General features: G+C 36.6%; 1 protein-coding gene across 4 annotated transcripts in view; it reads right to left on the reverse strand.

The window, feature by feature from the left end:
* CACNA2D3 (calcium voltage-gated channel auxiliary subunit alpha2delta 3) overlaps positions 1-23,511 on the reverse strand; it is a 454,430-nt gene that overhangs the window by 211,408 nt on the left and 219,511 nt on the right. For all 4 annotated transcript variants that reach the window (XM_064723753.1, XM_064723751.1, XM_064723749.1 and 1 more), the window contains one exon: positions 15,811-15,973. In XM_064723753.1, coding sequence (XP_064579823.1) covers positions 15,811-15,973 — 163 coding nt within the window. The remainder of the gene's footprint in view (positions 1-15,810; positions 15,974-23,511) is intronic.

Genomic DNA, 23,511 nt, shown 5'->3' on the forward strand with positions numbered 1-23,511 from the left:
CTAAGTATTTAGGTTTATGTAGAAGAAGTGCTGAAATAGCAAGGTCAACAAAACAGATCTTATTTTTAAAACACATGGAGTGCAGTTAGTTGTTTCTCTAGAAGATGATATATGCACTTAAGTTCTGCCACACCAGACACGTGTCAAACAAACTGATGTCGCTTGTCCAAGGGCACTAACTTCAATCCTGCCTAGCTGGCAAAACCTTCATTGTCCAATGGCCTCCCAATCTGTAGTTACCCCAATAATGAGCTGGGACCAAAACATCACAAATCAGCTCTCAAGACTGAGATCTATCATTGATTTGCAAAATATGCTTCTATTTCAGCATCCCAATATCAGCCCATTGCTCAACATTTAGACATTACCTGAGATGTGAAGCACTAAAATGAGAATTCTATTCCTCAGCCCACAGGAATTTCCCAGTACCAGTTCAAACACTGATATTCTGATTAAGCTCCTATACTTCATGTATAATGGAGTATCCAAATCACTAAAAATTGCAGTGGCACTGTTGACTCAGCATCACAATCCTGACATAAGGCAATAAGTTTAATTAATCTTTGAAAAGAGTGAGCAAGTTCAGAGGATTGGGTTTTGTTCTTTTACTTTTCCTGGTGCTGCAAGAAAGGTCTATTTAGAGGAAAATAGAAAGCACCATTTCTCAAGACTCCAGAGGCTCTTTATATGCCCTGCAGTCATCAGATTAGTGAAAAGCCAAACAAATCAAACAGAATAATTCTAAATTAATTTATATTTAAAATAACCTGCAGTGCTTCTTAGAAACTTACGTTTGGATGTCTTTCCAAGACTGCCCATTGTACCTTGGTATTTTACAGTTTTATCAATTCATTGGATGTCTCCTATCCTGGATTCCTCAGGGCTTAAGTTTTCATGTCCTTTCCTAATGAATCAGAGCTTTAATGCCACTCATGAGCAGAACCCTCCTCCTACCAACCCAATGACAATTTCCTTTGAATTCTATATGCACTCCAGTTCCATAAGGTTATGGCACAACTTTAGTCGTTTACCTCTTAAGTTCTCAACCAAAGTCTTTCCAGTAGCATATTAAAAAATGTATTTGTATATACAAAATACAGATATAAATCACTTTTTAAAAATCACACTGAAATATCCATGGGTACTAGATAATTTTTTAGATTATTTTTAGATAATTTTTAGATAATTTTAGATGTTTAGATAATTTTTTTTAGACCATCTGTGAAGAGCCACTTAACATGTTTATATATGTGTATTACAGATTAGAGAACTCCATGGAAATAAAAATCAGGAAATTTTCCCTGAATGTGTCTGGTGGAATCCATATTCTGCATTAGGCTGACAACACTAATCATCCAACTCCTGAACATTAATCCAGTGACACTGAAACTAATAGACTTATTGTTTTTAGCTGGAAGGAGCATAAAGCAGGCATTTTAAATAAGAGAGCACAATTAAAGTGTGACCTATGCTCACTGTATTCCTTCAAAATGAAAGCTGGTGATAATTCCCTGCCTTCCCACGCCCTGCATGTCTGTTATGCTGGCTGTTCTTCTTACAATATATCAAGTTACATTTTAGGCACCAACCACTTCAATAAAAGAAGCAAAGAGGTATATAATTTTTTTTTTCTTGTAATACAAGGAAAAGTGGTGTAGGGACAAATGTAGGCACAGAACAAAGCAGCAGACCTGGAAGTCATGAGTGTCTGCTGCTGCTGCACCTTCAGCCAGAGGGATTTCACTCTGGATCTCTTTGTTCTGAACTTTACAACTCTACTACATGGAGGCATCTCTGTCCTCATGCACCATCCCAAATACAGCTGCATTTCTGACCAGATGTCACACTAAATCATCATCTAATAACCTGTACGTTAAACTTGTTCTGGGCAATTTCCAATTTTAGTAATTACACTAAACTGTTTAAATTCCCTCAGTACTTCATTCAGAAACAGTATTCTTAAGTTTTTCAATTACTGGTGAGCATCATCTGCATCCCCCAGGTAGTTAAATGTCAATGGTAGTAAATTATTCTGTGAGAATCTTCAGAAATTTGGTGAGGGAGAAAAAAAAAAGATAAAGCTTAATATAAATGCAGAATCATCAATGTGATGTTATGGGGCTCAAAGATAATAAATGGAAATAGCTTTCACCACAGTTCTTCAAATATGATTTCTGCTTTTGCTTCCTGGCAGATAAAATATTCCCTTTCCCTTGTCTTTTAGATGAGCTGGCTTGCAATTATATGGGATTTTGCTCCACCATTGTTTGTGTAGATGTTGCCTGTTTTTACTGACATTTAACATAAATCCAACCTCCAGGAAAATAAGTACAGTGACAGGAAACTGAAATGAGATTGCCAAAGAACAGTACAAATGCATGTAGCAATTAAGGGGCTGTCACAGACCCTGCTGGCCTGAAAAGGACTGAACAAAAGCAAGGAAGAGGCACAGGCTAAAAGATGTGCAATAGCCAAAGGTAATGACTTTTTTTAATGTCCCCAGAATCCAGAGTATGCGAAGTCAATAGAACAAAACTAATACCTACACAGCCCATTCTGCATTTCAATTGTTGCAGCATGCAGAAAATAAGGGAAACCACTGAGGAACTCAGTAACTATGAAGAAAGTTCTCTTTCTTGACATATTCTGCTTTATTCTCAAGAAAATAAAAGTTTCCAATGAACCTTAATCTTTTCTCCCTATTCTATTCTTTTTGTGATATAATCATTACTTTTTTCTGGAAAGCTGTCAGCGATGCTGGCATTGGAAATGATCTTCCCTCCTGTAGTATCTGACAGCCTCAGCAGCAGCCCTAAACTGCAGAGCAGCTCTGTCCTGCCACAGAGCAATGCAAGCACAACCTAAGGGCCCAAGCACTGCAAAAGGAATGCAAATCCTGCACATTTCTGGCTCAGAGATAGCAACAATATTAGCTTAGTTTTTATGACATTGACAACATATTTAGTCTGGTCATATTTTAAAGAATAACAAAATCACATACTTTGCTGGGACATATACCAACAATCTAATAATTACACTACTCAACACTAATATGAATGCTTTTCAGGGTGGTCCAGCAGACTCAAGAGCTGGGGCTGGATGCCAGTTTTGGCAACTGCCTTCACTTTTTTCTCTCTCTTCCCCTCTCTCTGACTCCAGGGTAATGTGGATGCATCAGCTCACAGATCAAAGCATCTGGCCATCTGTAGACATAAAAGAAGGTGTTTGTCCATTTTGCTTCATGTGCTGGGAACTGTTCACCAATGTCAGAAATCACATTCCCTCCTTGCAGGAATATGGGATGCTAAAGGCTTCCAGTACGTGCCTGCATAAAGGCATAGCAGTAGGCATTTAGTGCCTTCATCTTCCAGCATTGCCCTGATAACTTCACCCTCCTCCTTTGAAGTGGCAGCAGAAGAACTGGAGTATGGCCAGATGTGTTTATCTTTTATGCTGTTTCATGAGTGCATTTAGGTGATGTTTTGTATTGCTTTATGGTGTGGAGGGGACAGTGTTCTTTTTTTTGTTTAAGGGGGGAGGTTTTTACTATTTTTTTTTTAATTAATGAGATGGACTGAGATTTAACTTTAGCTCATTTGAAAGTCAGAATTACAGCTGCAAACTCCTCACTAACAGCATTCTGGGATACAGATTCATTTCTGTGTCTTAAGGGCTTGCCTTCTCATGAGTTATAGAAAATGTCCTGCAGCAAATCAGTGGAGATTTGAGCCCATTTCATCCACTTGATGCTGGCCTGGCTGGACTTTGCTTAACTTCTCAGATGTAACAGCTAAATGCAAACAGTGTGGGGGCTGAGCAGTGGGCAGGTTAAAGCAAAGCTCTGGAAACAGCATATAGGCACCAGCTATGAAAATACAACATAAACTTCTGTTTTAAATTAAAGGAGAAACTCAGAGGAGAAGTCAAGAGCATCCCAGGACAAAAAAGAAAGATTCTGCTTTACTAGAGCTGTTGTCCCAGGAGCCAGGTATCAGGGGCAGTTAGACCTGCCTCTAACATGCCCTAACAGATGGGATTGCCCACCCAGCAATTGCTTTGAGCTGAGAGCTAATGCCACAAGCCAGTCATCATGATAGATAAATTAATTAATGATACTTCAGATAGGGTATTTCTGTATTTTCAGTGAAACATACTAATTTCCACATTTCTGCATGATACAAATTGAGGACGGTGAAAAATGAAAAGATAATAAGAAAATACAGCATCACAGAACTATAAGATGCCATGATGTAAAGAGAAAGGGTGAACAACATGGAAAGCCACTGATAGAAATGGTTTTCCGAGTGGAAAAGAGAAAACAAATTTTGAGAACTCAGGAATTAAGCAAATTGAGCAGAGGCCTTATATCCATTGCAAATCAAACAGAGGCCTTATATCCATTGCATTTTCATCACTAAATTAGTCCTGAATACTGCAAAGAAAAAGAGCCAGTTCTAGCACACAGCAAGCAGAAATTTCTGCAGAGTCTGATGGAAGAGTGGCTATCAGCAGCCAGGAAATTCAAACCTCTGGTAAGTGACAGACCAGAAAAAGTGTCACAAGAAGCAATAGAGGAAGCCAGTGGAACACACTGCAAAGCAGGGAAAAGAAAGCAAATGTGACTGCTGCTAAATCCAGCCAACTGTACTGTAAAATATTTAATGCACAACCTACAAAAGGGACAATTTTATTCAGAGCTATTGTCAAAGTGATGAATGACAAAGGCAAGGCATAGCCTTGGAAATAAAAGTCATCCTTACAGAAATTTCTTGGGGACAGATCCATCCACCAGTCTTTAGAAAAGCCATTTGAAACACAAGACCATGCAAACCTGTTAACTAGCACTTCACAAAAACTATTCCATTCCTATTGCACAGATATTCAGAGACTCAGAGTTACAGGAGCAGGCTGACTTAATGGCACAGCACAGTGCAGCTGGGACCAACAAATAATGCTTTGAAGGAGGTTCCAAAGTCATCCTGTGTTTACCAACACATCATGCTTCTTGCCTCAGCAAATGGAGGCACGAAAACCTTTAGAGAGAAATGTTTTACCAGGTAGAATGCATCCCAGTTGCAGTGGGCTATAACAAATTAAACTTCTACTGCTCCATTCCTGGGACCATCAACAGAGTACGAATATGCAATTATTGGATTTAACAGCACACTTATCTACTACCATGGCAAATCACCACCTCTTATCCTCTCAAATCAACAGGCCCTTACTTCTCTTGTGCTTTTATAGTCCTTGCCCCAAAGACTGCTCGCCCAGTTTGAGTAAAATGGAAGTGCCTATGAAGCGCCTCCTTGCCCTAAAGACTGTCTGCACAATTTGAGTAAAATGGAAGCTTTACTCATACAAGATATGAAAATGTTCAGCTGGTTATAAAGCCTCTGAAGATAGTAATAAAAACACTGAGCAGATGTACAAATGTATCTTGAGATGAGTACATTACAAAATCCATTATGTATTCTTAAACACTATTTACTCCTTCAGGAATGTGCCAAATAAAAGCTGCAAGACACCTAAATAAACAAAGTATAGTGTAAAAATGTCTCTGTACGTTTTTAGCCAAACAATATTTTGAAACAGTTTATATTCTAGCCAAGCATGCTAATGCTTAACTAGAAGAGCAAGCCGCCTTCTTCTTCACACAACACATACTCTGGAAAAATCAAAGGGTCTGTGTAATGCAGCAGCGTGGAGAAACAGATTGTTACAGTATTCTAAAACAGTAGACAAAATGAATATGTATATTTAGATAAACTATTATTATTCATTGTCAAATGTCAATCTTGTTCACTACATATAAAGTTACAGTTTTTACTTTGCCAGACAACCATTTAATTAATGCACATTCACTCCTAAAGTTTTCAAAAACCCAGGATTGTCACTTTCTTGTCCTTAAAAGCAACAAGAAAGTAGGGGTGGCATCATGATTGACAGAGGCACGTCAGGTCAAAAATCCTCTTAATATTGTACCTGAGATGGTGTTCAGTGACAAACATGCACTGCTCACATTTGTCAAAAGGCAAAGCCCAGCTCAGAGTAACTAAGCAACAGCTGCTGGATCAGGAGAGGCAGAGAGCAGGGCTTTCTAGAGGAAATACTTCACATTTCCACGTAGCCTGGATCTGACATCTCGTTGCCATGGTGATGAGGATGTGTTAGAAACACACAGATTAGATCCACAGCCAGAGACAGACTAGAACACAGCAAAGATAAAGCATGGTACACATCTTGCATGGCCATGCCAACGTTTCCAAAAGGCTTGCTGTTAAAGACAGAGGTTTGAGAGAAAGAAAAAAAGAAATCCATGAAGCTAAAGCCCTTTCCAAGAACAAAGCAGCAGCCTGAGTAAATTCTGGGAATCATATTTGAGGCAGAATTTAAGCAAAACCAGATGGAAGCAGCAGAGAAGTCTGTGCATCTCTGTCCAACAGGCAACAAGAGTTAAAACAAAGAAATATGGGAAGATAGGACATTTTCTGCGACCTTGATTAAATCTGTTGGACTAAGAAAGCTCCTTTTAAATTAAACAATGTCCAGTGTTAGGAAGACAGTGAAAACACTGTCCTAGAGACCTTAAAAAGTGAAGACAAACAATCCAGGGGAAGGATTTCAAAACATAAATATAGTGGTCCAGGACAGTATGTGACCATGAGTATTTAAATAACAGCTCCAGGGTGTTGAATGTGCAGAAGCAAGGTCCATAAAATCATATACAACAGTGACAGACAAGATTTTATTTCTTAATTTCACACCTTACAGGAAAATGATTTTGCATATGTGCTAGCTGCAGATTATAATCTTTCTGCATCACTTGAGAAATGATTTTTTTTGGGTCTAATATTCTAGAAAATAGGTAATCTCAATTTTGGCAGCCAGTTGGAAAGCATTGATAGGAAAGTATGACTGAATGATATTCATAGCTCTTTTTAAGTATCAAATTGAAAAAACCTTACTTAATCAAAAAATGGTTGTGGTTCATCAAATTTCAATATCTTTTAGAGAAGGCACCATTACATGCAGCGGATTTTTTTTCCTCTGCAAGCAAAACTTTTGATTAGAGTCTGCATTTATTGACTTGTAGAGCATAAACTCATTTTTAACATGCAGTGAGCATCATGCAATGGAAATGCCATTTGACACAGGTAATATTCTTTACCAGTCTCTAAATTGTTCAAGCAAAACTTAAATAATATTTGTGAAGTCTAAGGCAAAGATCTCCTTTTGCAATGTTTTCAGCATTCAAGAAGTAAATAAGGTAAGCAGAAAAACACAGGCTACACCTGATGTCTTTTCTATGAAAGACACTGAGGTCAGAATTATTCACAGTTGTCTTCTATTCATATTGTTTGTAAGTAATTTTAAAAGTATTGGTGATTATAAAGGTAGAAAGAGGCAAAGGATGGAAAGAATTGGAAGCAAATATCTTGCCATGGAATAAGAGATGAAGGTTATAAATTAAAAGATGGTAAGTTCAGAGTAGATATAAGGAAGAAAATGTTTATTATGGAGTTGTGAGGCACTGGAACAGGTCGCTCAGAGCTGGTTGATGTCCCCTCCCTGGAACCACTGCAGGTCAGGCTCTGAGCCCCACAATCCAAGTGAAGATGTCCCTGCTCTTTGCAGGGGAATTAGAGTAGATGGCCCTGAAAGATCTCTTCCAACCCAAACTGCTCCACAATCTACAATCCACAAAACAAAAAAGCGCATACAAATAAATAATTGATTGCCAACTTTCCACAGCAGTAATAACAATAATCCTAACTAAAAGCTTTAAACAAAGGTTGAAGTCACATGATAAAATCTATACTTTCAGCAGCCAGTGAAATGATAGATGGCAGAGACAAAGGGAGGCACAAAAGACAGTGCACATGTGCTGCAAAGAATCATGTCATGAGCAAAGCTGTAAGACAAAGAGATACAGCCTCTTTGTGCAAAACAGTGTTGCAACCTTGTAAAAAAAAAACACAAAACATGGAAAGGAATTGAATTGTGAAAATGTGAGCAATGATAGGAATTAAATTTAAATCCATAGGAAAATATTTGTAGTCATTTTGTCCTCAAAATAAGTGAAATCCAAATACACCTTAAGAGCTGTAAGATACTTTTTAATCACTTATTTTTATAAATCCATTCTTACACAGCGTGATCATGGTTACAGAGTCAAAATGGTTGTCAATATTTGAATGTATTCCAAATGCACTGACATGGAATTAGTATTAGCATGGTATTAATTTAAGGAAAAACAAATTTAGACTATTATTAATGAAGACTCCTTTATCTTTTTACTTATTACTGAACTTTAAAATTTACTTTACAGTCATGAACCAATTTTTAAAAACTGGATGGATTAAAATGGATTTTACAGCTTGATTTACACAGTTTGAGACTCTCAGCAACATATTGTGTGCCTTATGTTTGTTAGTTGAGTTGACATAAACCATATCTCCTGTTGACAGAAACGCTTGAAAATATTCATGGACTTCAGCATCCATCAGTGAAAAACTCTGCAGTTATGGAAAGCACTGATAAAATTGCTTCCTGTACTTCAAAAACTCCACAACTGCAGCTCTATCACAGTATCAGGATGAGAAAAACAGACGGAAGGCAGTTAAGACAGACTTTTCTCTAAGTTAAAATTTATATTATTGCTTTTAGTTTTCAAAGCAGAAGATTAGCTTCAGGCTGTATAATTGATCATCAAATTTTATTTTCTGTCTTGATTCTGTCTACTCTGTCACTAAAGACAAAGCACTATCTTGCACTGAGGCTTCTACTTTATTCTCTAAATATATCAGGATAAATAACTGGCAATCTGTAATCCAGTGGAATATATTTCTTTTGGGCTTGGTTTTGTTTGGTTGGTTTTTTTCTTCTTTTAATCTCAATTGGGAAAAGGATTTGGAGCAAATAATTTTCACCTGATCATGCACAAACTGTGCTCTTTCCTGTAACATACATGTATTTCCTAACTTAACAGAGAACCAGGCCTGACAATGTCAAAATGCAGAAGCAATTTACTGAGGCACCTGGCAGTTTATGATAGTAGAGATTTTATAAACTCACCAACCACTGGGCTGCTGATAGGTATTGACCAAAGACAGCCAATCTGATAAGAAAAATCCTCCCTAGTGCCAAAACTGCAACTAGCAGAATTCACAGAGTACAGTCTAATGTCAGGGATAGGAAGGAGGGAACTCTTAATAAGAGTTCCCTCCCCTCTCAAATACATTATGGTAGGGAATAAAGATTTCACTACAAAATTCACAAAAAGATGACAATGAACTCAAAATATAATTCTAAGTCACATGGCAGCACTATGGACTATAACTTGCTAGATGATGTGAAAATTCACTCTTTTATATTGGTAGATATAGATGCAATGTCAGAAATAGTTGTAGGTAAATGTTGAGAAATGTATTCAGTATATATCATGTCAGCATTAAAAAGAAATCAGTGTAAGCACTGGGCAAAAGTTCACCTAAATTCCTGAGTTTAACATGTATTCATATAAGGAAAAAACTGAAACATTGCTCATTAGTATGAGCCCCTATATCTAGCATAATGAAAGCTGGTGAGTAGCTTTCCAGGCCCAACACTTTTGGGTAAATGCTTTAAAATTTAATTTAAAAAATTAATGCCTTATTTTTACATATCATTATTAGATTCACTAATTGATTTTAAGATATTTCCTTCTCCATGCAGAGAGCACAGATCCTCCCTGAAGCAGAGCCTAATGCCTTTTAGGTGAGGCAGTTACTGATATCAGGTTTCTAAAAAGAGAAATGCTCATGAATTACCCTCTGCACATGCCAGACACTGGCATTTCAGTTCAGCTGGAGTAGCAGGGGAAAGAAGGAAGGTACCAAAAAGGCATGGATGAAAGATAATTATTGTAGACTTCACAAGTTGATGTGATCCTTTTGTGCATTGCCCACTGCATCTCACTTTTCCGCACACCAGTCAACATTTCACCCTGGGCACTTCAAAGACAGAAATCAATTATTTTTACAAAGCTCCACAGCAGGAGTGGATGTTTCCATGATCAAACTAATTTGAACAGACATCACTGTAAATCAACCTGGGAAGAAAAACTTCCAAAAGTGAGTCTGTTCAGAGCAAGTGTGTCCGTTTGTACCAGCTTGGTGCTGCTGTGTGCGCACCTCTGAAAGGCATTTAAGGGTTTATGTGATGTTCACCCCAGGGCTTTACTGGGAGTAAAGGGCAAAAAGCCCAAGCTGAAAGATACAGATGTCACAGAATTCAGTAGCACAGGCTTCCATCTCCCCACACAGAGCACAGTTGAATTTCAGGACCATGAAAATGTAGCTCTGTGTGTGATGGTGGCACTTGGGGCTGTGCTGGAGAGACCAGACTGCTGAGCCAGCTCTGAAATGCTTCAGTAGTCACAGAGCTTAAAGGGAGAAGCTGTGCCTCAGGCTGTACAATGGAATCTCGCTGGAAACAAGCTCTGGGAAAACAGGCAAGCACTGAAATACTGGTTACAATATCAGCCTGGCTCTCAGAAGTGATCAGTGTGCTGTACAAACAAAAGGCAGAGCAGAGCTGTGATCTGACTATCTCTGCATGGGCAGGAAAAGTCATTAACCTTGTACTACAGCTTAAATTAAAATTCTTCTGATGCAGAACTGTGGTCACAAAACTATCTTGTGTCCATAATATTTCCTGAAATACTTCAGTGAATCACACATATATGTCAACATCCTTTGGTGTGAGAACAGACTGCACCGTTCTCCACCACACAGGAGATACATATATACACATATAGATAATTTTTTTTTCATTTATGTCTTTATACATACGTCTTTTCCTCAGACATTCACTAGTCATGAAAACAAAAATACACTTAGAATAAATAAGAGTATTTAAAATTGAAAAACTGGGGGTTTTATCCAATAAAGTTTGAACTCTTTGCTCAATGACTTTTAATAAGTACAAAAAATTCAGTGGATAACTAAGGCTTGCAAAGCTGTAGAATGCACTTAATTTCACTGTCAGCTGTATTAATGGGATGAAGGTTTATCCCCTAGGAAGTGTTTCTCCATTATAAAACTGAGCAAGTAAAATAAGATTATATATTCAGTAAACTAGAAATGACAACAAAGGAAAAACCTCCTATTACTTTAAATCAACTTACATAAGCCTACTTCCCTTCTATTGCCAAGATAAATTGCATCACTTTGTTCTTTTTTTTTTTTTTAAAGGCAAAATGAAACATACTTCTCAAGATGCATCTGATCTGATCCAAACAGAGGAATTATCCTTTCTCCAATCTACCTCTATTGGCACATATCTGTCTCCTCCACCACATCTCAGAGATACTGTCCAGGGATGCTAGATGGAGTCACATATGCTCACCTTACTCTACTTCTGTCAAAATACCCAATGAGCAAAGTCAAGCTTGGCTCATTCTACAAGGCATTTTTATTTTTAAAAACATTTAGAAAGACTGTCCTTGAGTGTGTAATATTTTAGTCGAAAATATCAATCTTAGACCAAATATGGAGGCAAAGACATTGTAAGATTTTATGAAATACAAGGGTGTTAGAAAAAATAATAATTTTATACATGAAAAAGTCTCTCTTCAGTTCTAAATTTCTTACCGTGAAGAAGCTGTTGCACTGAGAAATGGAGTTTAAAAGGCAAGGAGAAGTGATCACATCCTAATATTTTTGAATCGTTGAAAATAAAAGAACCTGGGCTCTTCCCCTTTCTACAAACATAAAGCCTACCTTGTCATACAAACAAAGACCAACTGCAAATTCCAAATCCAGGAGTTGTTTTCAGCTAACACCAAGACAATGGATTTCCCCTGGTGTTTCCTGGATTTTATGCAAAGCTACTATAAGTGGATGAGATCCTGCTGTGTGTCACCTCTGGTACTGTGCTGCTCTAGGCTTTGCTTTTCAACAGGTGCCATAACTGAGAAGTGTGTCACCAGGACACACTGACCCTCACCTTGGCTTTGGTTTTCATCTACATTCCTCTGAAAACCACATTTATCCAAGTATTCATAAGCCTCTTCCATGGAAAAACTGCTGAGTGAAAACTCAATAGCAGAAAATATGTCATTGCTGTCCACAAGTAGGAGTAAATATGAGGTGACAGATTTAAGAAAAAACCCCAAAATGTGGAGTAGGTTCTTCATCCCAGATACAGCACATACTTTGGACAAAGAATATGGGATCTTGGTTACCTATATTCTCATGCTAACAAAAGGTAAAATGCTAGTCTATTTTTCTTTTATACACTGTCAACATCTGCAACATCAGTTTTGAGTCTTCTTTTATCATTTCCTTGCATACATAAATCCATCCTAGAATCTTATTCTCCCCAGTGGCAATGCTAACACCAAGCTCCCCATGGATGGTTGCCAGAAAGCCTGGCCCTCATTCCAAGTGCTACTTTTTAATTATATGTCACGTTCCTGGAGTCTTCTAAATATACTACTGTCATCTCAGAAAGTAATAAATCAAATTTTGAAGCCATACCAATTTTAAATTACTAATCATTTTTTTCATTAGCACTAATGTCTTCTACAATAGCTGTTTAAAATGTACTGATTGATATGTAGAAAGTTGTATCTGAGTATCTTAAGAATGTGTAGTTGTGCTGTGAAAGTGTACCTGCAAGATATGTCCAAGAAAGCAGCAAGTCCCAGATAATTTCCATTCTAAATTAATAGGAAGATATAAAAAATAAGACCTATGAGAACTCATTTTGTGCCTCTATGTAACCAGTATAAACGTTTTTAATAAAAGATCCCAGCAATTGAATGAAACAGTGTCTTATTTACACCTAGACTCTGCCTTTGCATAGCCCAAACCAGATTCAGATTGATTCTGTACTTCAAAAATTAAACTTTCCTTCTAAAGTGAAAAACATGCCTTCATTCTTCCCTTCTTTTTCCTCTATGAGTATTTTTATATGACTAATTCACTGGGAAACTTTCCCTGCTTTCCTTCAGAAATCTATATACAGTGGACAATTGCGAAATTTGTGGATGGAAGAACTACTGCTTGCCAAGACTGTTATCACAAAATGTCTTGATTAATTAATTAGTAATTGTTTGAAAAGATACTGCCTTGCAAATCCTGTGGCTATTGGCAATGAGCCTATAGGTAATGAGCACACTTTGTGTTCAAAGAGAAGAAATAGAATGCAGCGACAGACATAGATTTGATATTTATCATATTTTCATTGCCTTGATTTCACCATAAATGTAATGAAATTTAGGTTTGCTCTTTATTTTCCAAACCTGAAGGTGTCCTTAGAATGAGAATTATTTACTCCTGCTGTTGCCATCAACATTTTTAAGCTTTTCTATGAAGAGGCTGAAAGAGCCAGAAGACAAATGAAGAATAGCAATATGTTTATGTGCCAAGGTTTTTAAGCCAACCTCATTTAATGCCCAGTTTAGGGATTGTGCACTTGAGTGATTCCACAGCTGGGCAGCATCACTGTGATTGTGGAAGTTGACCAGGCCAAACCTTTTCCCAAAGCTTCACTGAGCCCACAGTTGTGCAATTTGCAAATTAATGGAACCTGATTTCAGCCACAGGATTTTTACAATCTTTGGCAACCAGATTATAGAGCCTGGTATTAGTAATTAACTACAGAACAACTAATTAAGCCTTTAATCATCTCTTGAATAAGCTAAATGAACTGAGCTCCTGTGGTCTCAGTCCACGGCACATTTGTCAATTCTTTGATGAGTCCTGTGACTCCTCTCTGAACCCATTGCAAATTATCAATATCTGTACACCTAAAAAAACCAAAGTTAAGGAAAAAGTTTAGAATCAGCTTACAAATAAGGTTCTTTTTTTTCCATGTTGACTCAAGAACCCTGTGTTTAACTCTTCAGTGATCACACTTGTCTGTTTCCAACTGTGAGTTCTGGCTGTGGCTCTCCCAAGTAATTCAATAAAATAAAACATAACTTGGAAATGAACAACAGGCCCTTTATAGAGAAATGGTATTCTGCAGACACTTGGTTGTAAAGCTATCAATATATTCTGCTTGTACCCTCAGGTTAGGATTAAATTAACTTGTTATCACCCCTCTGCATTACAGAACAGGGCAACAAAAATTTTAAGTATATAGTTCTCTGCTTGGTAAGAGAACCATTTCCAGACATTGACAGGCTCCAAACAAGATTATTATGTTCATGTGCAAGGAAAATGCCAGTAACAAACCAGATTTCTGCTGTTGGAATACATTTAAATTATTAAAAAATGCGCTTTCTTCTGCAGCTGCATAAAGTGACAATTTTGGATGGTCTGAATTACACAAAGTAGAAACAGGAATCATCACAGAACTCCATCTTGCCCATAGCTACAGAAAATCCCTGTATGAGAGGCCAAGCTGAGATGTAGCAAGCCCTTTGGCATTTAACTCAAAGTAATCAGTATATAAAATGCATTCACTACATAGCATGAGCACATACCTGAAGGTTCTTTAGTTCTACTGCTCTCACTAACTACTCAGGATAATTTCCTTCTCCAGAAAAGCACATTTGCCTGACCTCTATATTCCTTCCTTTTCTTTTTCCTCCTTAGCAATTCTGGAATTAATTAATTTATAGACAGACTTGATGAAATAACTATTAGCACTTGCACAAAACGAGTCATTTGGTATCTTTAGAAGCTTTAAGCATTTTCCAAGTATTTTCAAAATATCCTGCATTAATCATTTCACAACCTTTCAAATAATCTCTAGGAAGATTAATTTTCATCCCTGGTTTAAGACTATTGTAGGAATTTTGACTTCTCAGGATTCTCAAGTCAGAATCCTAACTTTGAAAAGAAGCTGCCATATCCACAACTTCTCTTACCAGACCAACTTAGCTGAATTAATTCGCCTTATTACACAATATCCTTGCATGAATTTCCACAATTGCTAGCCTGGAATGTATTAAGAGGAAAGCATTTAACGTCCTTTTAGATGTCTTTTAGTATAGTTAAAACACAGAAGAGGAACCAGATAAGGAGATTAGGCAGCTTTCTAGAGACCAATGACAAATATATTGTAGATACTGTTAGGAAACTTTGGCACTTCCCTTCTAAATTTTTCTTTTATTACTGGCTTGAGAAAAATAAATAGATAGGTGCTGCATAAACACTGCAAAAACACAAATTCCTGCTGTCTGATTAAAGGGAAGTGGCAAAAGGAAAATGAGTAAATGTACGTCTGAGTTTAGTTCACATTCCAAATTTTTAGACCAAAGTCCATCACTTCTAACACCTAATGTTGCTGTTTGTACAATGTGGATTTACATCAAGTAGGGGAGTAGAAATTATTCCTTCTAAATCATATCTGCAAAATCAGAGCAGAGTTTGTGTTTACTGCTAGAAATATTCTCAGAAGTTTGAAAGCATAAATCTAATAAAGTATTTCCATCCACCTATCCTGTATCTTTCAAAGACAATTCTAAATCTCATCAAGGATAGAATTAAACTGGTGACAATGTACGCCCTGTTCAAATGATTTGAAGATTCTGGAAAATAATTCACTGGAATAAACATATTCTGCCATACTCTATGACAGAACTCATGCAAGCCTCATATGCAAATCATTAACCTCATTAAACTGCTAAACTGCCACAAAACAAAAGATATTACAAAACTGTCACACTTAAAACATTCTTCCATAGAAAATTTCAGTATTATTGCCAACTGGAAAACACAGATAATACACAGTTAATCAACAGCTTCATTTTTAAGGAAGGGTGTGCTTTTGTTAGGCCAGTGGAATGATGAAATAAAGCAGCTCTTTTCTTACCCTTGTTGTACATGTTGGTGGGTACTTGGACATCGCTCAGGCTGATGTTCACAGGCAAGTTGTTGAAGTGGTCGTTTGGCACCAGGATGAACTCCTTCCCCAGCTCCAGATAGTTCCCTTCCTCATCTCGTTCATTTATGAGCACAGCATTGAAGTATTCATACTGCAACAGAAACCCACATTCCCTGTTCAGAACGCACATTCAGCATCAAAATGAGGTTTGAATGGTTTAGTACATCTATCAATTCACTGATTAACAGCTCCAGCTAGAACAAGAAGTTTTTATCCTCTCTCAGATTCCCTCTGTACTCTTCGTACAGGTACATTTATGAAAACAGATTTATCAATACATCTCAAGAAAACCCCATATTGTTTCAGTTCTCTGGCTGCCCTGAAAATGTTAAGGGCAGTCCAAGAAAAGATCTAATCATAAACAATATTTGTACTATTTTTAATACAAAGCTTTCTAAATTTAAATATTTTTCTGGATGATTACTTAATTATGAGTTCTGTTTAGCTTACTTCCACCAGATCAAGAACTGCTGTCAGTGTTGAACTTGGTCCCTGACAAACTAAAAGTGTTTTTACTTCTCAGGAGTATTAACTACAGCTGTAGATGTGTACTCAATGTTTACTGACTGACATTTCCTAAAATTATTTGCTTTATACTGAATTTTAGGAATGCACATCATAGCTGGCCTTCTAAAATATGCATACTTAAATCTGGATATATAAACTTAATTGTGACTTATTTTGAACAAGAAATAATTGTCTGCCTGTTAAAGATTCCTGAAGACTATTTGGCATATTTTGTACAGAACTATAACCAGACAAGCAAAAGCAATTTAGATAAAATTATTGATATCTTTATGACCTAGTTTAACCAGAAATTTTACTAAGCTTTGAAAGCAACAAACAGTACAGCCTATTTTTTAATGTCTGAAATACATTAACCCTTGGCAACACTTTGTGATGTTCTTCCTAATTGGAGGAGGCCAAAGTTTAGTGTCTTTGAAGAATCACATCAATTAAAATATTAGTTCCTGCCATAATATCCATTTGAGAGTAAATGCATATCATATTTAAATATAAATCTATGTTTATTTGATGATAAAGAACTCTGTACTATAATATGCAGCAATATACTGTTCTTCTTGAACTGAACTTAAGATATGTACCATGGAATAATTTCTAAAAAAATTCACATATGGACTTGGTAATTTCAAGGATGTAAATTTTATTTGCCCATGGCTTTTATAATACTTTGTAAATGGAAGGAAAAATGGAAAAATTTCAAATAAGGATGTCAGAATGTACTTGAAATCAACTCTAAACAAGCATTATTTAATTTCATTCCATGGATTATCCCCTTTTCCAAAGAAGTTAATTACTAGGCAACCTCTTTCATCAAGTTCTGTAAGTGGCAAGGCTAGCCAACTACTAAAATCTGCTATATTAAAAAAAAAAAAAAAAAAAAGGAAAAAAGAAACCATTTATTTTACAATGAAGGATATTTAGGACTGATTGTTTCTTCAGTTGATTTAGTATTCATTGATTTATTGGTCTGAGTCTGTATTTTCTCTGAGTCTGTATTTGCTCTTCTCAATTCTACCAGTGAATACACAATAATATGATTTATATTTGGGGGTTTATTTTAAAGCAAATTGTAGCATAGAGTAGTCCTTATATTATTAATATCTTCCTGCTTAGTTTGGGGTTTTTTTCTGGTTGTTTGGGGTGGGGTTGAGGGGGCTTGTCTTCGGCTTGTTGAGGGATTTTTTGCAAGTGTGAAGCCTACAAAAATAGCATATTTAAGACAGTCCTGCAAGTTCTAAGGATTATTCATTAATGTATGCAGCTCAAAAATAGTACTGAAAAAGATGAGCATTTAAGCAGAGCTGTTATACAATGGCTTCTTTTGGGCTCTTCCTTTCCAAGGAAATTATTGAGTGTGACAGCTGAAAGGTGATAGAAAGAATATTAAAAATTGAAGAAAAAAAGTGAAGGCAAATCCATCTGGCATTCTGACACTGCATTTGAGATAAAGCCCAAGGGAAAGAGGATAAAGTCCTGTTTGCTGACAACACAAATACTCTGCCTAAGCTCTTACAGAAAATGACTTCAATTTAATCTTGTCAATGGAGGTCAGTCTTTGATATAACCTTAACTAGGTGAGTTCTGAGTGCACACAATACAACACACCAGAAAGTTATTAGTCTAATAAATAACAAGGTAATTATCCAGGTTAGGAGCAGACTCAGCTCTACTGTGACTTGTCCAACAGATGATTTTACTCCAACCTTACCTAGAGACCTGCAGGTGAGTGAGGAAATCCCCTTCGTGTCAGCTGTTACACGAATCATTAGAACTAAAAATCAGCTTTTAGACTTTAGTGCATTTAGATTTGCTCAAGTAAATACATTCAGGCTTTTTGCTTGTACATTCCTCTGCAGCATCTGCATCATTCTGCATGCTTGAGCTGACATTTGGAAAGCCCACACTGTATCATAATATTAAGAAAAGGCAAACTGAAATCTCAATTTTCAGTTTTATCCCTGTAAAGTTTTCCTAGTGCAAGCCAATATAAAGGGATCAGTGCCCAGCAGAACAAGCACTGGACCATTCTGCCCCAGCAGGGCACTGACCATGTTTGAGACACCCCAAATAATCCTAAAAATCCGTCCTGGGCTGCTCTGCCATGCCCTGTAATCACAGGAGACAGAGACTTATGGGGCTGTTACAGAGCTGATCACAAAACTGCTTTACAGCATCACTCATGCTGACAGGCACAACAAGTTTGTTTTAAAACAAAGATACCTTCAGCCACAATGAAAACACACGTGCTGTGTGCTCACTTAGGATGGCTGCCAAAGACTTATGTTAATTATGACAAAAATTGATTTGTTCAAAATATAAAATAGAAAAACCAGGCAAGTGCAAAGTTTGTGGCCTGCAATGAGAACCACAGGAGTAAGTTGAAGGCAAGAAGTGATCTTCAAGATAAGGAAACATCTTCAAAGTTCTCTATTCCATCTTGGCCACGTATTTTGGCACAATGTCTCAGCTAACCAAGAACGTTGACAACAATGGATACTTGTCTGAAACAAAACTTCAGTAATTTAGATGCAGTATTGAAAAATACTGCACAAATCTCACATTATTGCAGTGTTGTACAAGACAGATATTCTATATTGCCTTTTACATTTATTATTCTGTAAATAGATATCCAACAATGCCTAAATATTTTATCAAGTATTTGTTAACATTGTAAACAGCATATTTATTTAAACATAAATGTTTACTATTAAACTTAAATGATAAATTATAATGCAAACTGCCTTTGTAACTTAGAGAGTATTTGGCTTAAGAGTAAACAAGCATCACTTTTTATCACTTCATTTTAAAATGAAGTGGTTTGGTATTTAACAGCATTAAAGAATACAAGCCACAATTTTAGTTTGCTATATTTTTTTCCTACACTATAGAAATTTTTATCAAGGCAGCAAAATAGTCTCATTCACAGAGCAATGAGGACCAGAAAGGTGTAAATAGGAATGATTTGCACTAATGAGCAGCATTAGAGCAATATTTGGATTACACTGATAATTCTTAACTACTCAAGAACCATTTTCACAGTGTTTCTGTAACTTTGCAGCTCATCTAAAGAGAAAGCTAAATGTATCTGAAAGATATTAAATTAAGGGAAGTTTATGGCATTTGCATTGAGCCTTGAAAGGCTAGGGCATCAGAGAAAATGAAGTAGCAGCAAATAACGTGGAAAATTAAGGGGAAAGCAAAACCTACCATGAAATAGCACAGACAGCTAGAAATGCACAGTTTTGAAACATCTACAGTTGCAACAAAACAGCTATTATCATCAGAGTTAAAACAAAAAACAAAGAGTTTATTTTCTCAAGACTGATAAATAAGACATATCTCTGAGGAGACCAGAAAGGTTCATGATATGTGAAAAGCAAAATGAGGAAATTTATCCATTCTGAGGGAGGCTGTCCTACTAAGAAGACTCTGGAGACAGCAATCCCCATTTTGGTACTCAAGTTAAAGAGGAGAGAAACATCTGAATGCACATCTCTTTCTAAGGCCCAAAACAATCTCTTCTGGCAGTTGTCCAGTAAGGAGAATCTATGTTTTCAAGCATATGATTAAAGCTCTTGTATTCAATAGCTTGGTCTGTTTAGCGAGTATAAAAGGTCATAAAAGCCAAGAACCTCATTCAGTAAAAACTTCTGAATTTTAAAAAGCTGTTATGTTTGAAAAAACAGCTTCTCTTGTTGTAAGACACAATAATTTCCCTTTATAATTTCCAATTATTCTCTAAAGGTTCCTCCTTGCTCCTCTGTAGGAACATCCAGCACTTTTTTTCCCCCCTCTTTTTTATGTCGTTATTCACCAGAAAGGCTCAAAGAACACCTGGGATTTGAAAAGTTGTATTCAATCCCACTTTAATTATTAAAATAGTAAAGAAACATTACTTGCATCCTTGAAAAAAAAAAGATCTGTTTTCTACACATTCAAATTAAGATGACCTTCCCCCAGGCTATACATTCTGTCCCAATATGATTACCCTATTAAAATTGCCATTAAAAGGATAAATAAATAATACTTCATTATAGTATAAAACCTATTGTAGCAGTAAATTGATAGGACATCAAGGTCTCAGACTTGTAAGGATTAACTGATTCACTGAATGTAGAAATTATTATGATGGCTATTTTAAATCATCCATTAAAGTTAAAAACATCACATTAGGTTACAGATTTCAGATGAAGCCTCACTTTCCTTTACAGATAAATAACTTCAAAAGTATTTACTTTCACGTGCAAAATCTCTTGAGTCTCTTCTTTGTCACAAGACTGAAGAAAAACTCGTTGTTCACTAAAATTTAGTAAATAAAACAAGGAAGGAGAAAACACTTATGTAACAGGCTTTTAGTGTAATATTTTGGACACCTTGACAAGCCTTACTGGATATCTATCATTTTTTTAATATTCAGTGTGCTCATTTTCATACACATAAGAAACCTCTAAGGAATACTTTTTGCTAAAAACCAAAACAAATCCCTACTCTGGTGACATACTGACTTTTTCCCTTCTCCCAGTGTGCGTAGATTAAAAAGATTCTAGTTGTGTGGAACAGTGAGTTCAGAGCCAGGGCCCATGATCCTAGAGATGCAGCAATCCATGGAATAAATGTAATGAAAATCTCTGGAGCAACGTTAAACAAGGGAAGACTAACAGGTACTTCTGAAGGCTTGAGGATGCTAAAACATTTTTGAACACATTTGTACCAAGCTTACAATTACTTCCATCCTGCACTAGACTTGATCCTCCCTTTTCAAACTAGGAAAAGCAAGATAAAACATTGCATAGTAAGCCATGATTAATTCATAATATTTTCAGAGCATTAAAAACCTTCACTATGTCTCATTTTATTTTTAGGTTAGAAGTAGTATCCCACTAATAGAGGTGTGGCCAAATCACAGATGCAGAATACTTAGATTAAGCAAAACATGCCAACAGGTTGTCAGGATGTCTTTCTTCTAAATTCCACTAGCTCAAATATTCCCCAAACCAGTTTTATGGGGCTGACCTTTTTAGACAAATCATACCATATGTGTATCCTTACAGATGCAAAAAAACCTGCTAGATTTTAATTCATTTTAATACCATTTTTATTACTAGCTAGAACCACAGGATTTCTTCATTTCTCTTGAAAGCCCTACAGCTAATACCAAGCTAATGAACAAGCAGGATCAACAACTTCTCCAAAATAATTCTGTAAAAGAGAAGAGCAAAATGGCAGACTTGCTTCAAAATCAAAGCACTAATATATTCTGATGTTTTTCATTTCACCATGAGGTAACCAGTGAGTGGTTTTCAATATAGAACATTAAAAAAATACCATCCCTACAGTTTAAAACGTGCTGTAGAGATAGAAAAGCAAACTATTTCCCAAACAGATAAGATGAAAACTTTTAAAGTGAAATCAGTGTCGCTCTGTGCATATTCAGCTCATCTGACACATTCAGGTTGATGACAACCTCAAGGCTGCTTCCAATTATCGGCAGAGATGTTGTGTGACTTCTCTGTGCCTTTCTGCAATCACATGCCCTAAGTGCCTCATTCCTGCTTCCAAGCAGGAGGAAAAAAATATTTTTCGAGCTCTGCATCATCTCTGTGTCCCATGAGAAGCAACTTTAACCCAGAGCACTGAGCATGTCTTGCTGCTCTGTGCAGCCTCCCCAGCTCAGGGATGGGACAGCCTGTCTGTAACCTTGGGCTGGGCTGGGGGCTGATAACTGCTCCCAAAAATACAGAAACCAACAAGCAGTTCATACCCAGCAGTCAGCATCTGAACACTAACCGTGGCCCTGAATGATGAATTAAATATGTACTTTACCAGATTTATTTTTTTTCAGACCAACAGGGGATAATCAAAATAATTAAACAGTGAAGAGCTAGAACAGAACAGAATTTCATGGCACTCACCACAATCCCATCATTGTTTTGTTACTTCCAACCACCCACCAACACACAGGAGGTTAAATTAATATTATTGACTACAAAAAGGAAAGCAAAAGAACACGTGCAACATTATTGAATTTATTTGGGGGTAAAGTGAGAGATGAGATGTTGAGCAACTGAACATATACAAATCCTCTTCAAATGATTAATGACTCTCTCAAGCAATACAGAAATTTGGTCAGCTAAGCCCACAGTTGAAATAACAAAACCATGATGATGAGTTAATTTAATAAAAGAAACACATGTCTCTAGAGTAAAGGGGGAAGGACAATGGCATCTATTTTATTCATAAAATAAGTCTGAAGTGTTTAAAATCATCTCATAGGGTATCACAGAGTATGCATGTACACTCCTCTGATTCTTTAAAATTTCGTTTTGTACTGATTGTACAAATAAAGATGCAAAGAAAATACTTTTTCATGTCACACACTAAGTTTTTTCTTGACTCCATTCAGCAAGCGTGAGTCCTAGATACAGATATTCAGAATCCACATAAACCAGTTGAGGCAGGTTTACATCAAATTTGAGTTTTTATTTGCCCTAGGGGGAGAGCTGGGAGACAAAGGAGGTTGGAAAGAGGGGTAAGTTAAGAACCTGGATATTGAAAAATATCTGTGTAGGTAAAATGAACATCTGCACACTATTCCCATCCTCAACTTGTGAGAATAAGTGAGTGGTAGAGCCCAAGAGTTAAGTTTATGAAATACAAAAACTGTCTCTTTTATGTTTTCAACTTCTAACCATTTTTCACATCAAGCAAAGACAGGCCAACAATGATAAATATAACAGCAGCAATAGAAGAACATATTACATAAACTGAATTTGTCAGAGCAACATCATGAAACTATCTGGAGTCTGGACAACTGTTTCTTCACGATATTAAATTCTCAGATACTCACAGAACAATTTACTGGGATACTCACTGAGCTGTGGACTGTGTTGCTATTGGAATCCTACACACAACTTCAGGGTTATGGTCAAAGCAGAGCACAGGGGGACACTGTGAATGCAACTGCAGAAAGGACTGAGATTTTCAGAAACTACCACCATTTCCATGCTCCAGCTCTGGCTCGTGGGGCAATTTTACCTATTCTAAATTAAAACAGATAAACACTTGTAGAAAAGCTGATCAGGCAAATGAAGTCAACCAGAGGCA

This window comes from Zonotrichia leucophrys, chromosome 12 (genome assembly GCF_028769735.1).
Source record: "Zonotrichia leucophrys gambelii isolate GWCS_2022_RI chromosome 12, RI_Zleu_2.0, whole genome shotgun sequence".
Classification (NCBI taxonomy): domain Eukaryota; kingdom Metazoa; phylum Chordata; class Aves; order Passeriformes; family Passerellidae; genus Zonotrichia; species Zonotrichia leucophrys.